The 25,814-nt window shown below is 37.0% G+C and overlaps 1 protein-coding gene across 5 annotated transcripts in view; it reads right to left on the bottom strand.

Moving 5' to 3' along the window:
* rbm19 (RNA binding motif protein 19) overlaps positions 1-25,814 on the bottom strand; it is a 267,475-nt gene that overhangs the window by 179,217 nt on the left and 62,444 nt on the right. For all 5 annotated transcript variants that reach the window (XR_011356240.1, XM_069933162.1, XM_069933161.1 and 2 more), the window contains exons 17-19: positions 12,684-12,808; positions 2,626-2,686; positions 572-651 (exon numbers count right to left, since the gene is read on the bottom strand). Coding sequence is in view for 4 of the 5 variants with exons in the window: in XM_069933162.1 (XP_069789263.1) it covers positions 572-651; positions 2,626-2,686; positions 12,684-12,808 (266 nt within the window). In the remaining variant the exon portion in view is untranslated. The remainder of the gene's footprint in view (positions 1-571; positions 652-2,625; positions 2,687-12,683; positions 12,809-25,814) is intronic.

Below are 25,814 nucleotides of genomic sequence, written 5' to 3'. Positions count from 1 at the left end.
TCCTCCACCACTAAGTTCTAAATATTACAATGTCTCCCATGCCCAGGCATCCAAAAGGAAATGTAAATTTCTTCAACAAAAATGTGTAAGCAGTAGAATTTAGAATAAGCCATGAGTTACCATGAACTAGTATATTCATCCAACACATGGAGGAAATCTGAACTCGTGCCATTTATAACTTGCAGGTGTCTTTCCCATTCAAACAAATATTACAGATTGAGCATTTATGTAAGCGATGCATGAAGCTTTGTTACAATTACTTCTACTAACCTGAACATGCATGCCTACACAATTACAAAACAATAAAATCCCATACATTAAACTATCAGAGTCTGGCGCCCCATGATGGTTTGCTTTTAACAGCATACTTCAGTAATTCTCACTTGCACATTTGGTTAAATGCCATCTTACATTTACAGTCTTTCAGCAAAAATCATTTAGGATTATTTATACTATTTTAATGTAAAACTTGAATTTCTAAGGCATTAAAACAATGTTAAAATCCAATCCAATTAAGTGAAGCAATAAATATAGAAATTATATTCCACCAAAACAATGCAAATCTGGATACCTGCAGCAGTTTTACAGCTTTATTGGCATATTCTGGTTTTGAGTATTCCACAAATCCATATCCCATTGACAAAAGCGAACCTGCAAAACCAGAAAAAACAATCAGATACATTCCATCATTTCAAATCGATTATTCACAACACAGTTGCTCATCAACTGCATCACCAAGGATTCCTTAGCATATACAAGTCATGCACTGTATAATAGATCTACGAGAAAAATGCATAACTCAGCTGGTCTTTTATTCAGCTAGAGTCACAAATATGCAGAAACTCAAGAAAATGAAGGGAAAATTATTTTTATTATCATTATACTAAGGTAAATAATGGAAGTACATACAATACAAAATTACCATATATTTCAGTATACGTCGAGTCATGAAACCCCCAAAAAACTCAAAAAATGGGGGTAGACATATACAGGATATACTTTTGAGACCTTAAATTATGCTCAAAATCCAAACCACGCTGTTCCAGCGTACAAGTTTGCCTGTGCAAAAGCATCTCAGTGAACAAGTTGACCCATGAAAAACCAAAAGAATTCCTGACTGAGATTTTCATTGAGATTTTTATTAGCACCCTTCAAAATCGCTATCTTTATCTGAAAACAGCAACATATTTAGAACCCTTTCATCCATCCATACTTTTTCATGAAAATGTAGAAAAATATCTGCAGGGAATTTCATTTTCAGATTAATTTTGCTTTTGAAGATTACTATGGGTCTTAACTTTGTCCCGTTGACTATGCACGATAACACCACAGTAAACCTGATCCTTCTAGGCCTGTATTTCTGATTTGCAGTTTTAACATCTTTCCGTTTCACTGTTCTTTTACCTATCATGTCTAAATCCATAGGGGTTTTGTCTATGTTTCCGATATTTTGCAATTCAAATTGGAGTTTCTGCCAGTTATGAATAATAAACTGGAGTAAATTTACAACTTTTGGTAGTGTCTGAGCAATTTTTGTTTTTTGGCGTTAATACCAGATTTTTCCTGTTCATGAAATGATTGCCTCCATGTCATTACTGAGGTCTGGGTGCGACTTGGACCACTGCAGTGCAAATGTTCTTATTTTATTACAGATGACTATGTATCAATCTTGCCTCTGTTCATGTACCCATTCTGCAATGTGATTTTCCTTTTCTCAAAGAACATTGTGTTTTTGGGTATTTTTCTCTTCTTTTTTCCTCCAATCTCTTACTAATTTCTCAGGTACATCAATTTTTCTCGCAGCAGCGCAGTTGTTGGTTTTCTTGGCCATTTCGATCACTTTCAACTTAAAGCTCACTTCATATTTTTGTCACTTGTTGTGTCGATGGACCCTCCATGATAGCAAGCACCTCCAGCCAATGCCAGCAGATCAATCGGCGCTGTACGGGGGGGGGGTCAACGTTTACGTTGGTCAATGGCCCATCTCAGGCACGGTGAGCTTTGAGGGTCGACTTATAAGCCAATCAATGGGGCACCTCAGGCAGCCAGAAAATGGGGTTTTACTTGTACGCCGAAATATATGGTAGTTAAAACAGCTAATGGATATAAAATACTGAAGCTTGCAAGATTAAAGAGATTTTTTTTAAACAAACCACAGGATAATCTACCTTAATCATTTAAAATCTTTTCAGCACTAAAAAAGCATCTACAGAATTTATAGAAGCAGTAATTCACACGAGTGCAGGAGAGTACAGTCAAACTATGCTCCAATAAATGGATCTTAAGCAATTATAATGTATAACTAATTATGAATCCAAATTGGCATTAAACAATATGGGACACAATTCTTTATTTTAAAGCTGGCTTTTACTTTAACTGAAAAAGCACTTTTAATAAACAATTATATTATGATAATAATTAGCTAACCATCTGCTTTAAATTCACACCATTGCAAAGACCTTTAAAGCACATTATTGGCAATTCAAGTGAAGCAACCTTCTTAAGCAATAGGATAAAAAGAATTACACCAGTTTGTGATAGACAACTTCTTAATAATAAAAATATTTGTTTTCAATAAAATAGTCAAAATGTTTACACTAAAAATTGAAATAGACAACTATTCACCTGTCCGGCTCTTCTTCTTTGAGATACTGCAACTTTTTAATGATCCACATTTGCTAAATGTCTTGAAAAGAAACAGATTAAATAATGATGAAATCATAAAATTGTTATAAAAATGTGAAATAAATTCTAATGGATACAAATATTGATATAATCAAGCTCACTATAGGACTGGCTGCATGCCCTCACCTTTACCGTACCAATATAAGCACTACATAGGTTGCAGTGAATGAAACACCTAACACTGCAAAGCATTTTCATTATCTAAATGGTAAGTCAGGAGTGGGATAGATACTCTCACTTGTCTGGATGAATACAACACAAGCAACATTTAACAATACTCTGAACCAAGCAAACCACCTGTGTGACAATTAATTAATGCCTTCCACACTCTGGTAATAGCATATTATCTGCAAACTGCACTGCAATTACTCACCAAAACTATTCCAACCACACCTCCCAAATCCTTTAACCCCTACTGGAAGGTCAAGACAAAACGAGATAATACCATCTACAAGCTCACTGTGAAGACGCACACTTGCCATTACTTCTTTCTTACAGATTCCAAATCCTGGAATCCCTAACACAATATCTTTATCTAAAATATTGCATTATTTCAAGAGAGATTAGAAATAGGTAATAATTACTATTCTTGCCAGCTATGCTCACTTCCTACAAAATGAATTTAGGTTTGGCAAATTAAGTGCAAAGCAATCTGTCACAGTGATATCACATAATTTAATTTTTTGTCACTTAAATTTCTTGCTGAATCCAAATTATTTGTGGTCTTTTGTTGCTCAAATTCTATTGATTCATTTCTCATCTGCACCAAGAGGTACTCATTTATTATTTTGTTGATTTGAAAAGAGAATATACGTCAAAAACAATGTCGACTCATTCATACAGTTGTTTTGAAAGACTATTAATGGCATAGAAAAAGTCATGTCCAACAGAAGCTGGACTTGCAAGTGTTCTTGCCTGTGAAATTATATTTTACAACTGTAAAAGATGTGGCAACAAATTTATTTTTCCTTGGCAGCAGATGAAACCACTTGCTGTTCAAACACAGTTCGGACAAAAGTACTTTTGCATGCTGTGATGGAGTTTGAGGTTTATAAATGAATTGCAGGATGAACAATAGGATGTAAATTGTAGATTTATGTTCAGGATTAGACTGGATCTTTGGATTTGAAGTTGGTATTTTCACAGATGATCATAAATTTTAAGCTGTATATTGAGGACACAGAGGAGTACCCCATCAAGCATTATTGTATAACCCACTGGTGAAACGTGTGTGGTAAAGATCTTGGTTTTGCTTACAACAAAAGTAATTATATATCTCCAGTAAATTTCACCGCCATTATTTTTAAGTGTATTTAGATGAATGAGAGTATGAAGATGAAATTTATCACACATCAGTGAGGTTCCACAGCATAAATTAAAGCTTTAAAGATTTGTGGTGCTGTTGCCAGAAGTCAAAGCAATTCTAGTGGTAAAAAGAAAAAGCCTAGTACTTACCTGGAGGTATTTATAATCTTTACAGGCTTTATAATCTTATTTTCCTTACTATGTGCAATCTGAATAAAGCCACCCCCCCCCCCCACCATCGACTCCTGTAGCACGTATCGTTAAGAAATATGCGCTCAATTTTGCAAGAGTGATCTCTGAAAAGTCTACACGATTATAATCATAGATGCATGAGTTTATTTGTCTTTTTGCCATTACATTGATGTGAGGGTGTGATTTCACTCCTGAATTTCAACAAATGCAAACAATGCAAATGGAGCTTTGGCTGTGATGCACCTAGAAATCACAAGAAAAAGATTTGATACGACCAAAGGGGATCTTCTAGAAGCAGACCAATGTTACATGTGGAAACTTGTTTTATTCAAGTTCTTCTCAAGTTGTAAAGAAGCAAATATTTTAAATATTAAAATTCAACAAAGAGAAGCTGATTACAAAAAGCGACAGCTGAGTCTTCATTGCTGATAACAGCTCCAAAAATGAAATGACATCTTGTCATACACAAGTACCATACATAGAGAAAAATCGAACTTGCTGTAGCTACGTAGGTAAGGTGTACCAACTACTTCACAGATTAAATGATCACAACATGCCAACATAGTAAAAGAGATAATATTCACAAATGCAGCTAGTTCAAGGAAAAAAAGTGGAATTTCATTTGTGCAGACATTTGGTCGTCTCGTAGTTTATAGTTAGGGTAGTACAGGGAGGTTCAAGAGCCCAATAGCTGTTGGAAAAACTGTTCTTGAACCTGGAGGTGTCGGATCTCAAGTTTCTGTACCTTCTGTCTGAAGATAGCAGCGAAAAGAGTTTGTGACCAGGATAATGGGGATCATTAATGACACTGGCTGCCTTCTGAGGCTATGTCTTATATAGATATCTTCAACAGATGGGAGGTTGGTGCCCTTGATGGACTTAGCCAGGTTTGCATCTTCCAAACTCAAGTTTCCAAACCAGCTTGCAATGCAATTAGTCAGTACACTTTACACAGTATACCTGTAGAATTTTATAAAATATTTGACGACATGCCGAATCATGTCAAACGAGCAAAAATGATCAGTTATGATGCCAGCATCTTAAAGTAGGAATGCACTGACCCACTCATTTCATAGTAGTCCAAGCAGAAACTAAGCTGCTTGAAACTCTGACTCTGAAACTCAAACTAATCATTCCCCCCCCCCCACCCACCCACCCAATACCACCTCCCCAAAACCTAGTGGATGAATGTACAGTTCTGCCACAGAATTTCCACTGTTCTAACATCTCAGGTGACACAGGCAATTCTATGCCATGGAGTCCAGAAAAAATGTCTGAAAGTAATTGTAATGAGAAAATTTAGAATTCAGATTATATTCCAAAGCTTCTTCTTCTTTGGCTTGGCTTCGCGGACGAAGATTTATGGAGGGGGTAAATGTCCACGTCAGCTGCAGGCTCGTTTGTGGCTGACAAGTCCGATGCGGGACAGGCAGACACGGTTGCAGGGGAAAATTGTCAGTGAGGTGGGCTCTGCGATCTTCTTCAAAGGAGGTTGCTGCCCGCCGAACTGTGAGGCGGCAAGATGCACGGTTTGAGGCGATTTCAGCCCACTGGCGGTGGTCAATGTGGCAGGCACCAAGAGATTTCTTTAGGCAGTCCTTGTACCTCTTCTTTGGTGCACCTCTGTCACGGTGGCCAGTGGAGAGCTCGCCATATAACACGATCTTGGGAAGGCGATGGTCCTCCATTCTGGAGATGTGACCCACCCAGCGCAGCTGGATCTTCAGCAGCGTGGACGCGATGCTGTCGACCTCTGCCATCTCGAGTACTTCGACGTTAGGGATGAAAGCGCTCCAATGAATGTTGAGGAGGGAGCGGAGACAACGCTGGTGGAAGCGTTCTAGGAGCCGTAGGTGATGCCGGTAGAGGACCCATGATTCGGAGCCAAACAGGAGTGTGGGTATGACAACGGCTCTGTATACGCTTATCTTTGTGAGGTTTTTCAGCTGGTTGTTTTTCCAGACTCTTTTGTGTAGTCTTCCAAAGGCGCTATTTGCCTTGGCGAGTCTGTTGTCTATCTCGTTGTCGATCCTTGCATCTGATGAAATGGTGCAGCCGAGATAGGTAAACTGGTTGACCGTTTTGAGTTTTGTGTGCCCGATGGAGATGTGGGGGGGCTGGTAGTCATGGTGGGGAGCTGGCTGATGGAGGACCTCAGTTTTCTTCAGGCTGACTTCCAGGCCAAACATTTTGGCCAGAATCACAGTGCGGCTTTCGCGCAAACAGAGGAACTACTGACTGTTAACTATCAAGTGTCCAAGATATGCCAATGGCAAACAAATAACCAAAGAGGGATTCATCATGAACATTTAATTCTGTGGAATTACATATTAGGTTCAGTAAGTGGTGCCTGATCTGAGCATTTGCAGCAATTCTTTTTTTCTATTTCAGATCTCTAATGTCTACAGTTTTTAAAACAACTATTTGGAAAAAAAAAGGAGAGAGGTCCTGGAAACAAGGTAGGGACAGTTGGTTGGATGAAGATTGTAAAGAAAAAAGATTGAGCTCATGCACCTTTCATGAACACGAATTTTAAACTGCATCAAATGACTTTTCCATTTTTATGATGTTAGGAGTAGGCAAAGAGCTTTATATTAATCATACATCCTGTAATAACGCAGGGAAAGGGAGAGATTTGTTAATTCAGTAAATGAACAAACCTCAATTGACAGCCAACCAGATATTAGCAAGAATATTTATCCAAATTTATTAACAGAAAATTGTATATTTTGTAAAAACTACATTATGCGACATAAACGTCAAACATGCATAGCAAGATTATGATTTATAACAATGATAAAAGATCACATAAATTAAAGCAAAGAGTAAAGGACTAGGCTGAGGTGAATCACAAATGGTGTATTAAGGACTGAAATTGAATAGGTGGCTGAGAGCAATGAAAATAATAGAATTTACATTACAAATTATCTGAAGAAATTCAATACTTAGTGTAGCAAAAGATTATTGTACACTGGTCCTAAAGCAACACAAAAAGCATCAGAAAATGAGAAAATGGTAAAATAAAAGACCAGGAAGGTTAAAGAAGTTAATATAATATTAATTTCATTGGCTGGTTAATACGTTAACATTTAAACATAAATAGAGCATAACAAACTAGAGCTTGCTTGGCTTATCTTTTTTTCATGCAGTTTGCACAGCCATTTCAAAGCTACAGATGGTGTATGTTATCATTATTAACTTGTTCAGGCAGCATAACAAGTGCTTTCCACTTTAATATTGACTTAGAAAACGTTTGGAGTTAAGTTGCGGTTTGTTTTGTATCGCAAAGGTTAAGGAAAAAAATGGGACAAATGAATGACATCATTGTTTGTACTACATTTTAATTTGTCTGAACCTTTGGTAATATCATTACCGAAGGTGTACAAAATTGCTTCCACATCCACAATAAAGTCCATGGCGACTAGAAATTTACATGGGCAAGTTTTCAGGTAACGATCACTTTGAATTAAAAAAATATCAAATCAAGGAATTTCCAGCATAATTTAAAAAAAATTGATACAGCAGTTACAGGCCATTCTGGCCCACACCACCCTGATACACCAATTAACCTACCAAGCCCATACGTCTTTGGAGGGTGGAAGGACACCATCACACCCAGAGGAAACCCATGCAGATCATGGGGAGAAAGTGGAAACTTTCTACAGAGAGCACTGGATTTGAACACGAGTCACTGGCACTGTAATACCATTGCACTAATCACTATGCTACCATTGCTATTCCTCTTCGGGGCAGACTCTAGGGGCATAAAATACCATTGCACTAATCACTATGCTACCATTGCTATTCCTTTTCGGGGCAGACTCTAGGGACATAAATTCAGAATGATAAAATTATGAATGGCCAAGACAAATTGAGTACGAAGGACATATATTCCCTACCAAAGGGATCAATAATCAAGAATATTGCTACAGCAGAGAGAAAATGTTTTAAGTCACCTTGGTGGAGGTTCTGAAACTCAGCCATAGAATGGTGGAAAGAAAAGCCATCATTATATTTTAAAAAGTACTGGCTGAACATCCTATGCATGTAAACCAAGACTACAAAGACCTGGACCTCAGATTAGTAGCATTTCAGCTACACAGGACAGTCACTGCAGCAAACAAAAGTTGCTTTGGAAACTGACCAGTCAACATATTATACTCAGTAAAAACATACAGTTACAAGACAGATCAGTCAGTGCAGAGCAAAGACAAATTCACTTAACTATTTTTGGCTCTTTCAGAGTCTGATAACAGCAGGAAAGAAATGGTCCTTGAAACAGGTGGTGTGTGATCTCATACTTTTGAATCTTCTTCCCGACAGGAGGGGGCTGAAGAGAGTATGGCCGAGATGGGATATGTCTTTTAAAAATTTGGCTGCTTTTTCATGGCAGCAGGAATTACAGATTCTGCAGTTTCTTTCGGCCTTAGGTGTAGCAGTTTCCTAAACCATGCAATCAAGCACTCTGATACTTACAATGATGCACCTGTTGTAGTTGTTAAGAGATATTGGTGCTGTCGTGCTTATGTGGCCATTGCATCCGTACAAAATTGGCTGGCCAAATAGAAGACAGGGCTGTGTTTGAAGGCTGTTATTTCGGCTGGAGGTCTAAGATCAGTGGCATTTCAAAGAAATTGCTGTTGAGACCCTCTTGTTTTTAATACAGTCCATATAAATGACTTGGATGAAAAAGTAGGAGAATCAGTTAGTAAGTTTGCAGATGATACAAAGATTGATGGAGTTGTGAACGGAATAGAGGGCTAATAGAAAATATGGCAGAATATAGATCAGTTACAGATTATGGGCAGAGAAGTTGTAGATTAAGCTTAATCCAGATAAGTGTTGAATTCTGGGATGTCAAATGTAAGGGGAATGGCAGATATCTTAAAAGGGATCTGGGAGGTTCAGGTCCGTAGCTCAGAAAGTAGCCATGCGTGTAGACCGGGTAGTAAAGAAGGAGTATGGGATGCTTGGCTTCATTGGACAGGGCACTAAGCATAGAAATAAGGAAGCCATGCTGAAGCAATACAAAACTTTGGTCAGGCCACACTCGAGATACTGTGTGCAATTCTGGTCACATCCTTAAAGAAAGGATATTGAAGCTTTGGAACAGATACAAAAGAGCTTTAACGGGATGTTGCTTTTTTCATTGGTATCTCTGGAACAATTTTAATTTGTTTTGGCAACGATATAGCTACCAGGATTTCAACAAAGTATGATGATGGGCCTTGGTTTGATCTAGGGATAGCAGAGGAAGACTTCATGATGCCATCTGTTGTGATACTGCCCCTGAAGGAAATCCAGCGCATCATCTGATGCATCAGGATCTCACTAATATCTTTTGCTCTCAATTGAAGTCACGGAAGCCCTATTGGATCCATGCACTCAATCTCCTTGAAAGCAATATGGATCGCAAGAAATCCAAAAGGAATTCAGAAAAGACAAATTTATGTTTCCTAACTTGTACTAGATCATACACAAACATAACCCTTATGCTTGCTAATCTACTGTAGTATTTGATCCAGTAATCTTCATTATTTTCAGGATTTAAATTTACAGTTGAAACTAAAATTGGTGGTATCTGGTATCTGGCTCTATGGAGATAGGTAGATGCCAGATAAGTGTACTTTCTGGTTGCTTGCTTTACTCTTACAAGGTCTAACTAATGCACCTGCATTAAGAATAAACAATTTAAAAGACAAAAATACCCAACTGTACTTATACTGACCAAACTTCACTTTTTGAATATATAAATCTTAAAGCATTTTACTTTATTTTCAGTCACATTCTCCATGCCCTTCCACTTCTGGCCTCCAAAGCATCTCCAATTTTTAAGATGTAAACTTTTGAATCCCCACGTTACGTGCCTCCATCTCTCTGTTTTGAGATTATCTCTAAAGCACCAGATATTACATTTAAATTCCATACGGTGTGCTGTTTATCCACAATATCAAAAAGATTACTGGGTTTGGAAAATTTCAACATGTTGAATGTGAGCACAAACTTTATTTTGATGATGATATATTAATTGGCAGAATGTAAAGTAGCAAGAGACAGGAAATCCTGTGAGAATTAAATCTACAAATGATTATTCAATTAGATAAAGCTTAACAAGTTGATTTAGTATGTGATAGCTAATCCAGTCAAACATGTAAAATTCAGCATGCCAACTCAGGGAGAATAAGGAATAGGAAGTATCTAAAGGATTTTAAGTACAGTATCTAAGCATTTATTGTTTGCTCTGCATTTAATGGATTCGTTAATAGACATTGCATTCATTTTATTTTGAAAATTCACAGATATTTAAATCTCTTTCTGCCTTTACATTATACCATCCCAAATATTCTTGTATGAAGAGAAACCTAATTAATACAGCATTTTAAATGATCACAAAAGGGGATTATAGAATATTAAGTATTTGAGAGATGCATACTGTAAAAATATGGCATAAAATTGTACTATAAATATCAAGTGATAGTGACCAATCATCATTTTTTAATGCAGTTGGTTGAGATCAATATTGGCCTGAACATCTGCTGTTCTTCATGTCATGGAATCTTTTATGTCCATCTGAAGGTGAAGATGGGACTTTGGTTTAATGTCACTTTTGAAAAATGGCATCCTTACAAGTATATTATTCACAGCACTGCACGGGAATGTCATCATTAATATTGGGTTCAAGGAAAAAAATATACAAAGGAAAATTGTCAGAATTGGGGAAGTGTTCCCTCGATGCTTGGCTGGTACCTGTTATTATTCTGAATGTTAAAATATATTTTACTTCAGGAGGAAGATATTTGTAGAAACACATATTTTGTCATGATATCCATCATGAAACAATGGAGCAAAACACCAAATATTTCTTATAATTGTTTTGATCTTTAATGTTTTAATACATAAACATAATGTCAAATATGTATCATAGATAAGTATTATTAATAATTTCCATTATATACTATTTAAAATTATGAAAGGAATAGATAGACTAGACATAAACAGACTCTTTCCCCTGAGGGCAGGGGAGGTTGGAACAAGAGGTCACGAGTTAAGGGTAAGGGGGCAACACTTTAGGAGAAATATTAGAGGTGGCTTTTTCACTCAGCGAGTGGTGGAAGAATGGAATGAACTTGAGTGCTGAACACTTATTTCTGCTATACTTAAATATCCCACTAGGTGGAAAATTACTACTTCATTCCACATTGTTCAGTTATTGAACAATTATGATAAACATCAAAAGGCTTTCATTTCCTTCTTGATTTTCATCAACGTATAACACATTGCACTCAAGTGATCCCATTGAAATGTAAAAAAAATTTGTTGAGAATAGGCAGAGTGGATACTTCCCTTGGCTCAGGTATACAGAATCAAAAGCTGAGAAATGCAACTTAGAGCTGAAAGAAAATGTTCAGCTAGTCAGTGCTAGTGGGTAGACAGAGAGACTGAGGTGCCCTTTTTATGAGGGCCTGATCTTGGTGGTTGACCATCCCGAATTAAATTATTATTTACAGTTCTCCATGACCACTCTTATCTGGTCCTGACTCAGAGCAACAATGCACTTAAACCTGTGCACTCAGAGTCCAGCAACACGATCTGAGCAGCAAAAGGGCTCCACCAGCTCTGCCCTAAATATACACAACTAGGAAAGTTTCCTTTTTAACTATGTCAGCATTGAAGACATTGAGTAATTATTAATAATGATATTCAGAAGTATTTTAAAGATTTAAAAATGAAATAAGCTTTAAAATGAAAACTTAAAAGTCTTATTTTAAAAAACTGAAATCAGCGAGTAGCTACAAACACTTCAAAGTGAATCTTAAACCGCTCCTTAACCTCCTCATCCAAAGCTACAGAAATCATAGCACAGCAGCAGAAAGACAATTCATTTGCACAATGCCAAGAAATGCCAGCACGGCTCAGCTTCAGCAGAGACAGAATGAACTGACAAATATGCTCTTCCAAACCTACAAGTCCCACACAATCATGTTTGAGAGTGCAGGAGCCGAAGTCTGGGCCTTTTTTCCATTTAAATGACTGAAGTTTGGCACATCTTTTAACTCTCCCTGCAACAGGCTGAAGTTCCTACCTACTTTAAGGCCACTATAAAGCAGTGGCAAAGTACAACACAATGACAGACCTTAATGACTTCTGCCTGGTGGCTCTGACACACACCATCATCAAGTGCTTAGAGGCTGGACATAGCTCATATTAACACCAGCCATGACCCACTTAACTTCGCCTCCAGGCACAATAGATTCATGGCAGATGTCAACTCTCTGGGCCTCAACTTAGCACAAGAACATATGGACTTCAAATATACCCTTGTCAGACAACTTCATTGCTCCTCCTTCAACAACATAGCCCCAAACAAACTAATCTCCAAATTCTGGGACCTTTGTCTCAGCAGTCCCCTTGGCAACTGGATCCTTGACTGCCATTGATTATCAAAAGCGGCAAAACCTATACCACTAACTTGGCCTTTGAAAACTTGGAAGAACACATACCTTCTTCAAAGATTCTTCAGTCGTTGAAAAGTTTAAATTTTTGACAAACAATGTGCATCCTGGAATGCTTTCATTCTCTTCCTCACTTGAATAATTTTCATTTGTCGCCAGGTCACCTTGATCTTCTACAAAAATTTTAAAAAAAAAGCCCAAGTTAAATTTAACATTTTCTTTTTATTATTGTCTATAATTCTGCCAGAATAAAATACATGGAGTGGATGTAGCCATGCTTTGTTTTCTTTTGTACTGAATTGTTTGAATCGAGTTTTAACATCTTAGCTGATCCCTTCAAAATAAGCTACTGGCCTCAGATTTTTCTCCTCAGACAAGAGGAAAAATCACTAATCTAAAGCTGTAGAACCGTGCTAGATTTAGCTGTACGCACCGATATTTCTTTCCATTGCAGGTTTCGAAAGAGTCATGTGCCCTACAATTGGGATCGAGATGTTTTTGGAAGGTATTCGCTGTGGTGGGTGTGGGGACAAATACGGACTTTGGGTACGAATATGTACATGGTCGGCTTTGTTTATTGGACTTTGTAAGTCTATGCAAACTAAATTAAAATTAAATAAAGATTTAGCTGTACAAAGCATGCATAATTTAAAAAAAAAATTATTTTCCATTCAATGACTGCAAAAATCACAGCTCTTTTAGCAATCTAGGACAAAGTTTGGAAGGGAGAGGAATTTGCACGAAAAGACACCGTCATATACTGCTGTTTAGTCTTGTCAGTAGCAACAAACACAAAAGTGCATAATGTTCCATGTGTCAGCTTTGCACAATATTTACTGTATTTTTACTCGTATAACACATGGAAAATCTTAAACTGTGTAAAAATAATCTTGTATGGCGCACATGTATATACCACGTAGGTGTAATACTCTACATTCTAACTCACACGAGCAATTTGCATTTACTTGGGACAGGACACAATACACATTCCATGGTCTCACTATCAGCCACAGTTAATCTCCTGCAATTTACAACCCATTCAACTTCCCCCAGAGGTTATTATATGGATGACATCCTCCTGCAAGGTCCATCTACGACCATTATCTCAGAGGCACCTGATATATTAATCTCCTCCCTCAGGAGTTCGGAAGCAGGCCATCTTGGCCTCTCTAGTCCGTAGTGATCTATGTGATCTCCTCTAGTCCCACCTACCTGCATTTTGCCCGTAACCCTCCAATTCCCTCTCATCCATATTCCTATCCAACTTTTCCTTAAATTATAAAATTGACTTTGTTGCGACCATCTCTTCTGGAAGATCATTCCACTCAGCCACCACTCTCTGAGTGAAGAAGTTCCCCCTCAAGCTACTTCTAAACTTTTGCCCCCTAACTCTTAACTCATGTCCTCTTGTTTGAATCTCACCGCCCCTCAAGGGAAAGAGCCTATTCACATCTACTCTAACTATCCCTCTCATAATTTTAAATACCTCTATTAAATCCCCCCTCAACCTTCTAAGCTCCAATGAATAAAGACCTAATCTACTCAATCTTTCTTTGTAATCTAGATTCTGAAATCCAGACAACATTTTAGTAAATCTCCTCTGCATCCTCTCTACCTTATTGATATCCTTCCTATAATTTGGTGACCAGAACTGTACACAGTATTCTAAATTCAGCCTCAACAATGCCTTGAATAGTCTCAACATCACTTCCCAACTCCCGTATTCTATGCTTTGACTTATGAAGGCCAGCATACTAAAAACTTTTTCACCACTCTATCCACATGAGATTCCACCTTCAAAGAATGATGAACCGTTATTCCTAGATCTTTCTGTTCTTTTGCATTCCTCAATGCCCTCCTGTTTACTGCATGTGTCCTGTTTTGATTATTTTTTCCAAAATGAAGCACTTCACACTTCTCAGTATTAAACTCTATCTGCCACTTTTCAGCCCACTCTTCTAAGCCGTCCAAATCCTTCTGCAATCTCTGAAAACCTTCTTCACTACCCACTACATCTTTGTATCATCTGCATATTTACAAATCCATCATCCAAAATGATTAATGTAAATGACAAGGGACCCAATACCGACCTCTGATGCACACCACTTGTTACCGACCTCCATCCTGACGGACAGTTGTCCACCATGACTCTCTGGCATCTACCTTCCAGTCACTGTTGAACTCATTTGACCATCTCAAAATTAATACCTCGTGCCTGAACTTTCCTTACTTACCTTCCATGTGAAACCTCATCAAAGGCCTTACTGAAATCCATATAGACAACATGTACTGCTTTACCCTCATCAACATTCCTAGTCACCTCCTCAAAAAATTCAACAAGATTTGTCAAACATGACCTTTCCCTTACAAACCCATGTTGAGTATTCCCGATCAGACCTGGTCTCTCTAGATACATACATTATCTCAAAGAATACTTTCCATTAGCTTACCGACCACCCACGTCAAATTTACAGGCCTATAATTGCCAGGCTTTCTCCTTGGACACTGTTTAAACAAAGGAACTACATGGATGATATACCAATCCTCCGGCACTATGCCCCTCTTAGAATACCATGGCACTCAGGCCAAAGAGATATTCCCGAGACTGCCATGATCAAAATTTTGAATTTTGCCATTTTTATGTACCCAATTCCCACATTCGTCTGTAAATTGTACACGTTTCATTGCCTCTATTACTTTCCCATGCCCACTATAAATTGTGCACATTTTTTCAATATATAAAAAAAAATTAATGTATAGCGTGCACACATAATGTGCATTATAGGCATAAAAATGGTAAATAAGGCAGTTTTGAGAATGCCTTGATGATAATCATGGAAGGGATAAAGTGACCATTTATCTATTTTGGAGCTTCTTCCTTGAATGTGGATGAATGCAGTGCAATATACATTCAGCCACATACTTAACTAGCTTTAACTAGCTCGTGATCCTCAAGCCTGGCTCTTTGTAACACAAGACACCTTAAAATATTCTACATGAATAGTAATTAATATTTCCATCTATAAAATATCAACATTTATGTCCAAAGATTGTTGAAAAAAGCAAAACTGCCAGTAAACCTCTAAGGCCAGAACATTATTCAAATAAATATGAAATTTGGATTTATAAGGAAGGCATAATGGTCAGAATTGTTGTAATCTCTGTAATGAGGCCTCCTTGATTGGCTGATAAATACATTTGGAATATTAACTACAGTTTGCTTATACTGAATGTGACACAGTCAAATATTATCTTTGTGCTCCAACACAATCTGCTGGAGGAACTTATCAAGTCAATCAGTATCGATGGGAGAGAAAAAATGGATTCAAGTTTCAAGCCAAAACTCTTCATTAGGTCTATTTCTTTTCCTTACTGATTTTGCTTGACACATTGAGATCCTCCAACAGATTGAGTTTGGCTTCAGATTCCAGCATTTGCAATCTTCCATATTACATTTGCTCTGACTGATGCAATTTTTTACAAATGTCAGTATGCGCTAGTTAAGTTTTATCATGAGTCAGTGTCAGGTATCAATTGAGGTCATTCTTTTTCAGGTTAGTTGGAATTACTTCATTGCAAGTTCAGCGGTGCCCAATGGGGCATAGCTGTGTTTAAATTAATAGTGCATATCTACTGGTATCTTATTCAGAATAAAGTGGAAGACATCAAATTGCTGCATTGAATTTTGTACAAAAAAAAACAAATATGCCAAGAATTATAACCACATTTAAGTACAATTACTTCTTACAAAACAACTTGCATCTTTAATGTATAACAATGCCTCAAGAAATTTCACATGGTTTAAACTATTAAATATTGCTGAATCAAAGAGAATGATATTCAGAATGATGATCAATGCAATGTTGAATTAGAAAAAGGGATAAGAGGACATAATATTGTATAATAAAGACAGGATAAAATACTTGAAAATGTCATTGCATGAGCTGCAAATCTTTTTAGGTTAGAAGTCAAAAGTCAGCCAGCAAGTTGTATTAGTATGGCATTTCCCTTCAGGAATGTTCCTTGAGGCACTTACAATCAAATATCACCTCACAAACTGCATTGACAGACAAGTTCAAAATCCTAATAAATACAGGCAAGTCAATAGACTGCCCAATTTCTCTTTTCTCCCATGTCCACTATCAAAAAATAACAAATGCACATTTAACCTATTGCATTGCCAATTTCTCTGAATCAATTATTTGTAGACAGGACATTTTGAGTCTGCCACATGATCTTTAATTTGAGCCATCTAATATTCCCTGGCAGACAACTTTTAAATGTTGACCAAAAGCTCACAAATTATTCATCCTACCAGTGAGACTAAACCCCGTGTTTGCCTTCAGCAAGAATGACTTCAAGGAAATTGGCCAATGAGAAGGGCGAGCACCACACAAGCAGTGACCAAAATGATCATTATGCTACCAAATATTATGTATGGATTCTTCAGGACTCGTTTGAAATAGGTGTAACTTCTTACCATCCGCTGTTGAATAAGTCACTGATAAGCTAACAACTGACTACAATCAATTCCCACAATTTTGTGAGGACTGTAGACTTCCACAAAATCAGGATATTATTGGCCACCACATTGCTTGGCCAGTAATGCAGGTGGAAATGATTGCTTGTCCTCAAAACCCAGCTGGTATGCAAATTTATATATCTGTGCCCATTTGGGGAAGTTGTATGCTTAGCCCCTCAGTAAATATAGAGAAACAGATAGGAAGTTATCTCAAACTGCTCAGGTTGTAATTTGCTAAGTCAGAAAACTTGGCACATTACAGCCCTTTGGACTTAACAGTGAATTCAACATTTCCAGATCACCAGCCTTTGCACATTCTATCAGAACTGGCCAATTTTGATTAAAGGTATGAATCTGAAATGAAGACTTTGTTCTTCAATCCAAAAATGGTACCTAAATTGCTGAAACTATTCTTTTTTTTATTTCGTATTTCCAGGATTTGTATTGGTTATTTCAGTATTTTTGTTTTGCTTCATTTCTCTCCCCCCTTTCATTCATATATGTGCATCTGCAACTTATCCCAGCACATCATTTACCTCAAACAGACCTTCAGCTCCTTCTCTCAGCTAGGATAACCATTAGTCCCTATTTCCTGCTCTCCATGCTATCAATAAAATCCCATTGTTCTCTTTCTCCCTCTACCTTCTCTACAACCCAAGTCACAGTTGATTTTGAAATCTTCTTAGTTCACCTGAAATTTCAATTACTCGAAATCTTAAATATTCCTCTCCCCTCAGATCCTCGTGATCCACTGAATGTTTGCAAAATGTCCTGCTTTCCTTTCAATCATTTAGCTACATGTCAAGAGCAGTGATTAAGCCAGTTAAGACTGTAAACAGGTAAGAAAGAGCAGAAGTAAGCCATGTTGTTTCCGCAAGCTGATCTGATATTCAGAAAGATACATTAAGCTGCAAGATAAGGAAAATGATGAAATAAGCTATAAACCCAAACAAAAGTGGGAAAAGGATTTAAACATAAAGATAAAGAATGAATAATGGGAAAAGTTATGTTCTGGAACTATGAAGAATATAATAAACACAAGGTTACACATGATACAGTATAATTAGTTACACAGGTTATATGTCACGCCCCAAAAGTTAAAAAAATGGGATCCAACATTATCAGATAGATGTTTTCGCTGTAAGAAGGAAATGGGAACAACAATGAATGCAATTTGGGCATGTGAGAAAGTGAAAATGTTTTGGGAAGATCTAAATCAGATATTAAATAAAATCACAAAAAATAACATACCAAAAAATTCAGAGATCTTTCTTCTAAGTAATATAAGAAGTAAGGAATTAGGCCTCAAATTGGATAAAGTGCAAAAAAGATTTATTATGATAGCCTTTAGCAGTAGCAAAAAAAATCTATAATGTTAACTTGGAAAATGGAAGAGAGCCTGAGAATACAGCAATGGTACATGGAAATGAATAAATGTATTCCATTGGAAAAAAAAACGCATAATTTAAAAAATAAAGACATTATTTGAACAAATTTGGGAACCATACATGGAACATAACAGAGAGGGTTTGCCTCGGACCTCCACCCCCTAAAATGATAAGAAGACAAAACGACTTGATCCAGTGTGTAAAAGTAGATGACACATTTTTCTTGTTTATTTTTCATTGTGTGATGACATTGTTTAATGGTTTTATTGTATTGTATACGTTGAATATTTATTGGTTTTGGAGGGAGGTGGGAAGGTAGGGGGGAAAAAAGGGAGAAAATGCCACTGTGTATATTTAATGAGAAACGTTTGAATATATTTTGGTTGATATGGTTCACAGTGTGAAAAATAAAAAAATATTAAAAAAAAAGAAAGATCATAGGTGGTCCAATATTGACCTCAGGTTCACTTTCTGCTGGTTTCTCATTAATCTCTTTAAACCAAAAATCTGTCTTTCTCAACCTTGGGTATATTTAATAGATTGCCGCTACTGTTCTTGGGGGCAAGCAAATTGCAAACACTTGCCACCTTAGAGAAATTCATCATCTTCACCTTAAATCATAAACTCTTTATTCTGAACATGGTTCCCTTTTTTTTTCCTGATTCCTCATTTGTTAACATCCTCTAGCATCAACCCTGTCAAATTCCCCTCAGAATTTTACTGCAATAAGACCTCCTCTCATTATTTTAAACTCCAATGAAGAGTCAATGAATAGACAGCCCCTTCATTCCACAAATCAATCAAAGTGAATCTTTGCTGAATCACCCTCAATATCTTTCCTTAAATGCAATATTCTAGGTGTCATCCCACAGCAAGACTTCCCTACTTTTACATTTCACCATTTCTTTGCCACTTAGCGCCAATTTGCTTTTCTAATTGCTGCACCTGGTGCCAACTTTGTGTTTTCCTGCAGGTATTCAGGTTTTACAGTTAAGCAATCGATTCCAAATGGCTGTTCTGCTTCTCTGCTCTAAATGACCCAAGTTTGCATTTAAAAAAAAAGGGACATTTCCTGTTAATCATCAATACAAAAATGCATTCAGAGCAATGTCATGAATTTAATTTTTTTAAAAGTCTATTTCAATTAAGGCGGTGTGCTGATTGACTTGACAATTCAATTTCTTAGGAGGTATCATTACAATCAGAAAACTGAACACTGGTCGATATCCAACATGCTTATTTTAATTAAAATATTCACTTTCTTAAATATACACACAAGAAAATATTTGATGCCACAATCTTCCCAAGTAACTTTCCAAGCTTGCCACACATATCAAAATCACATTTACACATCACATTCTAATATTGTTAAAAAATTTGCAGATATAAAAGGTTGACTGGAATAATCAAATGTTTTTAATTTCTTTCATGCCAAAGAAAATTTAAAATATTTCATCTCCTTAAATTTAGTAAGGTTCTGTCAACTCAGGGGAAATTAATAAATCACTGACAGTTAATCCATCAGCAAAAAGATTTAAATGCACCTCCATCTGTGGCTTGTACGATAAAATGCAGTCACGCAAAGCAAAAAGCAGTTACATTATTCTTGAGCTACAAAATTCTGACTCTTTTTGCATTCAAAGCACATCCTGCACAACAAAAGCTATTATCAGTGAACTGCAGCCTTCACTAAGCATTCCCCTGAAGTTCATTATCACAGGGCCTGGGTCTCGGCACAGTAAGATAATAGCTCCCTGGTGACTAGTAGCCAGATTGGCATTGCTGCTTTCATTCTCAAAGCTCAAGGCTCACCTCCCCCAAAGGCCACTGTTGCAGCCTTATACAGAGTATGAAAAAAAAACATGGAAGTTCAAAATGAGTCATGTCCTTGAAGAAGAAAGAAGAGTGCTGGGATTAGTATTAGCCTGCTAGTAATATAATACAATCATATGTAGGGCTTACACAGTATGCATGTTGTTGTATTGGGCAACATGTACCATTTTCCTCCTTCATTTTTTTTCTGATGGCCTCAAAAAGATATTTTTGATGCTTTTATGAAGAAATTGTGAAGCAATGTTTATTTGTCTAAAAATTGTAACACTTTAAAACTGCTTTAATATTGCATGCTTTCCAGAGTCAGGAATGAAAGTAGTAGCCAAAATTGAAAACAGCAATAAATTAACAGAGAAAGAATAGATTGAAGAATATTGTTGCAATTTATGGACTTAGTCATGTACTATTCCATGACAAATATTTTTTTCTTATTACAAATACCCTTTGAAATTGACACAGAATGAAACATTTTAGACTAAAAGAAAAACAACCCAGATCCTGGAAATTTGAAATAAAAACAGAAAATGATGGAAATATTCCACAAGCCTGGCAACATTATTGCCCCAAAATGATAACTCTATTCCTCACTCTTCAGGCCGATTTTATACTCTATCATATTGAATTAATTGCAATGCAAATTTATTTTTTCCTCAGCGTACATCCTAGATCACATTATCTCCTTCCTATCTTCTGATGTTAACTGTTGAGAAACAGGATCAAAATAACTTAAAAAAAAAGCTGCTGAAAAGTTGTATGCTGCGCAATACTTTTGCAGGATGAAAGATATGAGAATTTTAAAAGTCATTGCAAAAAGAGAAAAAAAAATTCACTATCAGGTCAAAATTATTCATTTTTTTGTTAACCAGTGCAAATAAAAATACATTTAATGCAGTGTTACTTTTAATCATGAAAATTATTGCCAATTTTTCTTTAAATAGCTCTTTAGCTTTGAACGTATACTTCAATGGGTATGACTATTTCATGTAAAATCTTTCCACATCAGCCAAAACATACAAAAGTATTGACAACAGTTCTTATGGCTGATCTTACAATCTAGAGCATTTAACGCGCCTTTGCTCTGAATATTAATCAATATAGTTACAATTCACTGTGATTATTTACACCAGATCTTGGAAGCACAATCCAAAAAAAAAACTGAGCTCATGAGAGAAATAGGGTATCAATGTGTCATCATTAGGAACAGAATCGAGCTACATCCAGAGAAAAATATTTGCAAGTATGTCCCTACACTAAGGGCCATAAGCTCAGAAATATGCAGTCTAAATGAAATGGTGAAAGGTGAGCATTAAAATGTAATCTTAACAAGAGCCACTAAAGAATAAAACAAAAAAAGCTGTTCATTATTTTAGCACGACATAATGACATTTGCTTCATCCCTAAAGCTTTAAAATAGCCTTTCATATTTATTCATATGATCATTGAATTGATGTAAATTATTGGTGAGAAAATAATGTGACCAATTTTAATAATATCATAATTCATGTACCCACTTACTACATGTAATTGAGTGTTCACTATTAGGGTTAGGGACGTGGACTTTTACCCCCTCCATAAATCTTCGTCCGCGAAGCCAAGCCAAAGAAGAAAAGATTAAAATGTTTACATGATTTCGGGTAATATTACTCAATGGCTTGCAGGAATGAGAATTGCTTCTGATTAAAATATTCAAAAGTGGAAAAATTAATCTACAGTGATAAACAAAATAGATATTTAGGGAAGGTAAAACACTATCATAACTTTATTTTGTCAATCAGGTTGCATAATTAATTATCAAACCACAAGGAACTTCTGTATCTCATTTAAAATGAATCAAGTTGGACTGCTTGTTCATTTATGAGAAGAGGATGCAGCTTGATATGCCAGTATTTTTTGTCCATCCTTATTTACCTCAAAGCTGTGGAAGCAGTTAAAAGTCAAGCACACTGAATCCACAGTCACATATATGCTGGACCCAGGAAGGACAGGATTCTTTCCCTGAAGAATGCAAGAAAACTTTTCCCATGTTTCTGGAACTATGAGAAATACAATAAACACGAGGTTACGCATGATACAATATAATTGGTTACACAGGCTATACACCACACCCCAAAAGTTAAATAAATGGGACCCAAAGTATCAGATAGATAGATGTTTTCGCTGTAAGAAGGAAACGGGAACAACAGTGCATGCAATTTGGGCATGTGAGAAAGTGGAAAAGTTTTGGGAAGATCTAAATCAAGTATTAAATAAAATCACAAAAAGCAACATCCCAAAAAATCCAGAGATCTTTCTTCTAAGTAATATAAGTAAAGAACTTGACCTCGATTTGGATGGAGCACAAAAAAGATTTATTATGATACCCTTAGCTGTTGCAAAAAAATGTATGATGTCAACCAGAAATTAGAAGATAGCCTGAGAGTACACCAATGGTACATAGAAATTAATAAATGTATTCCATTGGAAAAAATAACATATGTTTTAAGAAATAACATCACAGTATTTGAACTAATTTGGGAACCGTACATGGAACACAACAGAGAAGTCCTACCGCGGACCTCCACCACCTAAAATGACAGAATGAGAAGACGACGAAATGAACTGACCCAGTATGTAAAAGTAGATGACACAATTTTCTTGTTTATTTTCATTGTGTGATGACATTGTTTAATGGGTTTAATGTATCGTATATGTTGAACGTTGAGTGGGTGGGGAGGGGGGGAAGGGGAGAAAATGACACTGTGTATATTCAAGAGGGAAAGGTTTATGTGTATTTTGGTCAATATGGTTCATAGTGTGAAAAATAAAAAATAAAAATAAAAAAACTTTAAAAAAAAGGAATGCAAGAAAACAGGGTGGGTTTATGATACTCTATTAGTTTCATGCTCATCATTCCTGGAAAGATTTTCTTTTAAATTTTCAAATACTTGAATTTAAATTATCTAGTTATTTGTTCATACTAGCGCACCTAACAACAAAATAGATTTTATTTTATAAACAGATACTTGCAAGAATAACAATATGGTACTGGCTCCAAAAGAGAGTCACAAGTTCAATGATTCAATCTTCTGACATATTCTCAATCTTCCAAAAATGAAATTTGCCAAACTTGTTTTAAGTATTTTTAAAAATTATCAATGATTTAACCAATCCCTTTGGCCACCTGTTATTACTTTAATGTCTGTCACATTTCTCCCTCAATAATACTTCTGTGAAGCACTGAAATTTTTATGAAATTAAGCTGCTGTTACAATGTTTTTAAGTGTAAACAGAAAGTTTAATCAGGAATATAACTGAAGTCAACAGTGTGCATGATAAAAGAAAATACAAGGATGCGGTGGGTGATGAAAAGCCTGGGGAAACTGGAGATTTTAAAGGAGCACTTAAGGACAGAGAGATAACAAATAAGAAGGGTGCCAAAAAGTAATTTCAGCTTGATGGGTGGTATAAGTGGATTGTGGGCCTCCCAGTCTGAAACCTAGTCAGAAGTGGCATTTCGTAACAATTAAGGTTGGACTCAGGCCAACCATCAATGTACACCTTACCTTTGGCTCATTTAAATGATTCAGCATCATCAATGGTCAGACGCCCAGCTCATCAGAGTATAAAACATTGATGCATGCCACATTTCTCATTCTTTTGGTCCATGCCAGGTCACGACTGTGGACATTGCTGATTTGAGCCATAGAACTTCAATAGATCAGTGCTTGCAGTGAGTCGAACCCCCAGTAATGAAGGGAATCAGGAGTGTGTTTGAAAGTCCCTGTCTGTGAAGTGTGTACACGTGCAGGAGAGTGTGGTAGGGTAAGCAGCCACTTGAGTTCCTTGAGCCCAATGTATCTGCTTACACACGTATAGTTTTTGCCTCATACCATGTAGAAGATATGGTACTGGAATGCAACCTGGGTCCAATGTGAATGTCATATGTTTTCAATCTTTTTATTAACATTTCATTATACACCTAGCATAAGGAGAATAGAAATACAGTACAACTCTAATTATCCAAAATCAGATTCTCCAAAATCCTCATTTATACAAAACAAATCAGAAATCTTGTTATCCAGAATTTTTTCAGAGCCAAATTTCACAGGATGAAAAAAAATTCACGCGACATGAAATTAGAATGACATTGTCCTTGTTTCAGGTAATTCTGTCCCCTCTCTCTTTCCATTTCTTTTTTTATCCACCCCTATTGACTTTTCTCTTCAATTCACCCTCTCAAACTGCATACCACTGTCTCCCATTAGACGGGTAGAGGGAGGAACAGGTTGAGGGGAGAGGCAGTAGAGGGGCGTGTATAGGATGGGGTGGGTAGAGGCAGAGCGAGTGGAGTGAGGGGTGAGTAGAGGTTGGGTAAAGGACTGGTCAGGTAGAGGGATGGTGGGTCGAGGGTGAATAGAGGCCTAGAGCCTGAGGAGTGAGCAGGAAATGCTGAGTCCTGATGCAGGCCAAAATGGACACAGCCTGTGAATGCTGACTACATCTCCACAGGGACCAAATAGGTTTCCCTCAGGTCAAGCAAAGGGTGAACTTGAGCTACCTACTCCTGACCTGTAACATTATCCTCCTAAAGTTATATCCTAAAGTTTAACATTACATATGTTGAAAGAAGAGAAAACATGCAGATGTTGTTGAAAATTTTCAATAAATATTTAGTTCGGCCCTCGGTTTAGTCCAAGTTTTTAATTTTGGCCCTCCGTGAATTTGAGTTTGACACCCCTGGGTTAGAAGAATCTCTTGTCCTGGTGTCATCAAAGAGAGAGGCCTCCTGGGCGGGAACGTGACCTTGGGCTCAGAGGCATTCCCTCCCCTTCCTCACTCCTTCCCTCCCACCCTCTTGGCACAGCAGAGCTCCCGACTTCAACCCATTCTCTCAGCCTACTATCGCACACCGGACTCCCCGGTGAGCATGTGCGGCAGGCATAGGGGAGGATACACAGTTGGGACTCAGGCGTTGGGGTCAGGAGCTCCAGTGACCGGGGCAGTCATGAGCCCGCCGACTCACCAGTGAGTGTTCCACCGGCCCTGGAAACCTTCCCGGGAATCATTGGGTTCACATTGATGATCAGCAGTTGGGACATGTCGGGGATCGGCTGCGGCCAGCATTTTTTAGGAGAGAATTAAACATTGCTTTAATGCTTGAAAGGCTTTCCCTTGTTGTTTAAACATTGATACAAGTGATTTGCTTTTGCTGTTTTTTAAAACATGACCAGTTCTTCAAAACAAAAACATTTATCCGACATCGGCCCGGTCCCAATCATTTTGGATAATCACAGTTGTACTGTAACGATTAAAATGGTATGTCCAAGTCTACACAGTGCAAGTATATAAATTCCAAAGAATGAAAATGTGACATTAGAGAAATAATTCTCCTAACAAAGAAAACAGAGATATAAAGAAATAATTATATTATATATAAAAACTACTAAAACATTTTTA

This window comes from Narcine bancroftii, chromosome 4 (genome assembly GCF_036971445.1).
Source record: "Narcine bancroftii isolate sNarBan1 chromosome 4, sNarBan1.hap1, whole genome shotgun sequence".
NCBI lineage: Eukaryota > Metazoa > Chordata > Chondrichthyes > Torpediniformes > Narcinidae > Narcine > Narcine bancroftii.
Note: the sequence above shows the minus strand (reverse complement) of the source record. Positions and strands in the feature narration are given on the sequence as shown.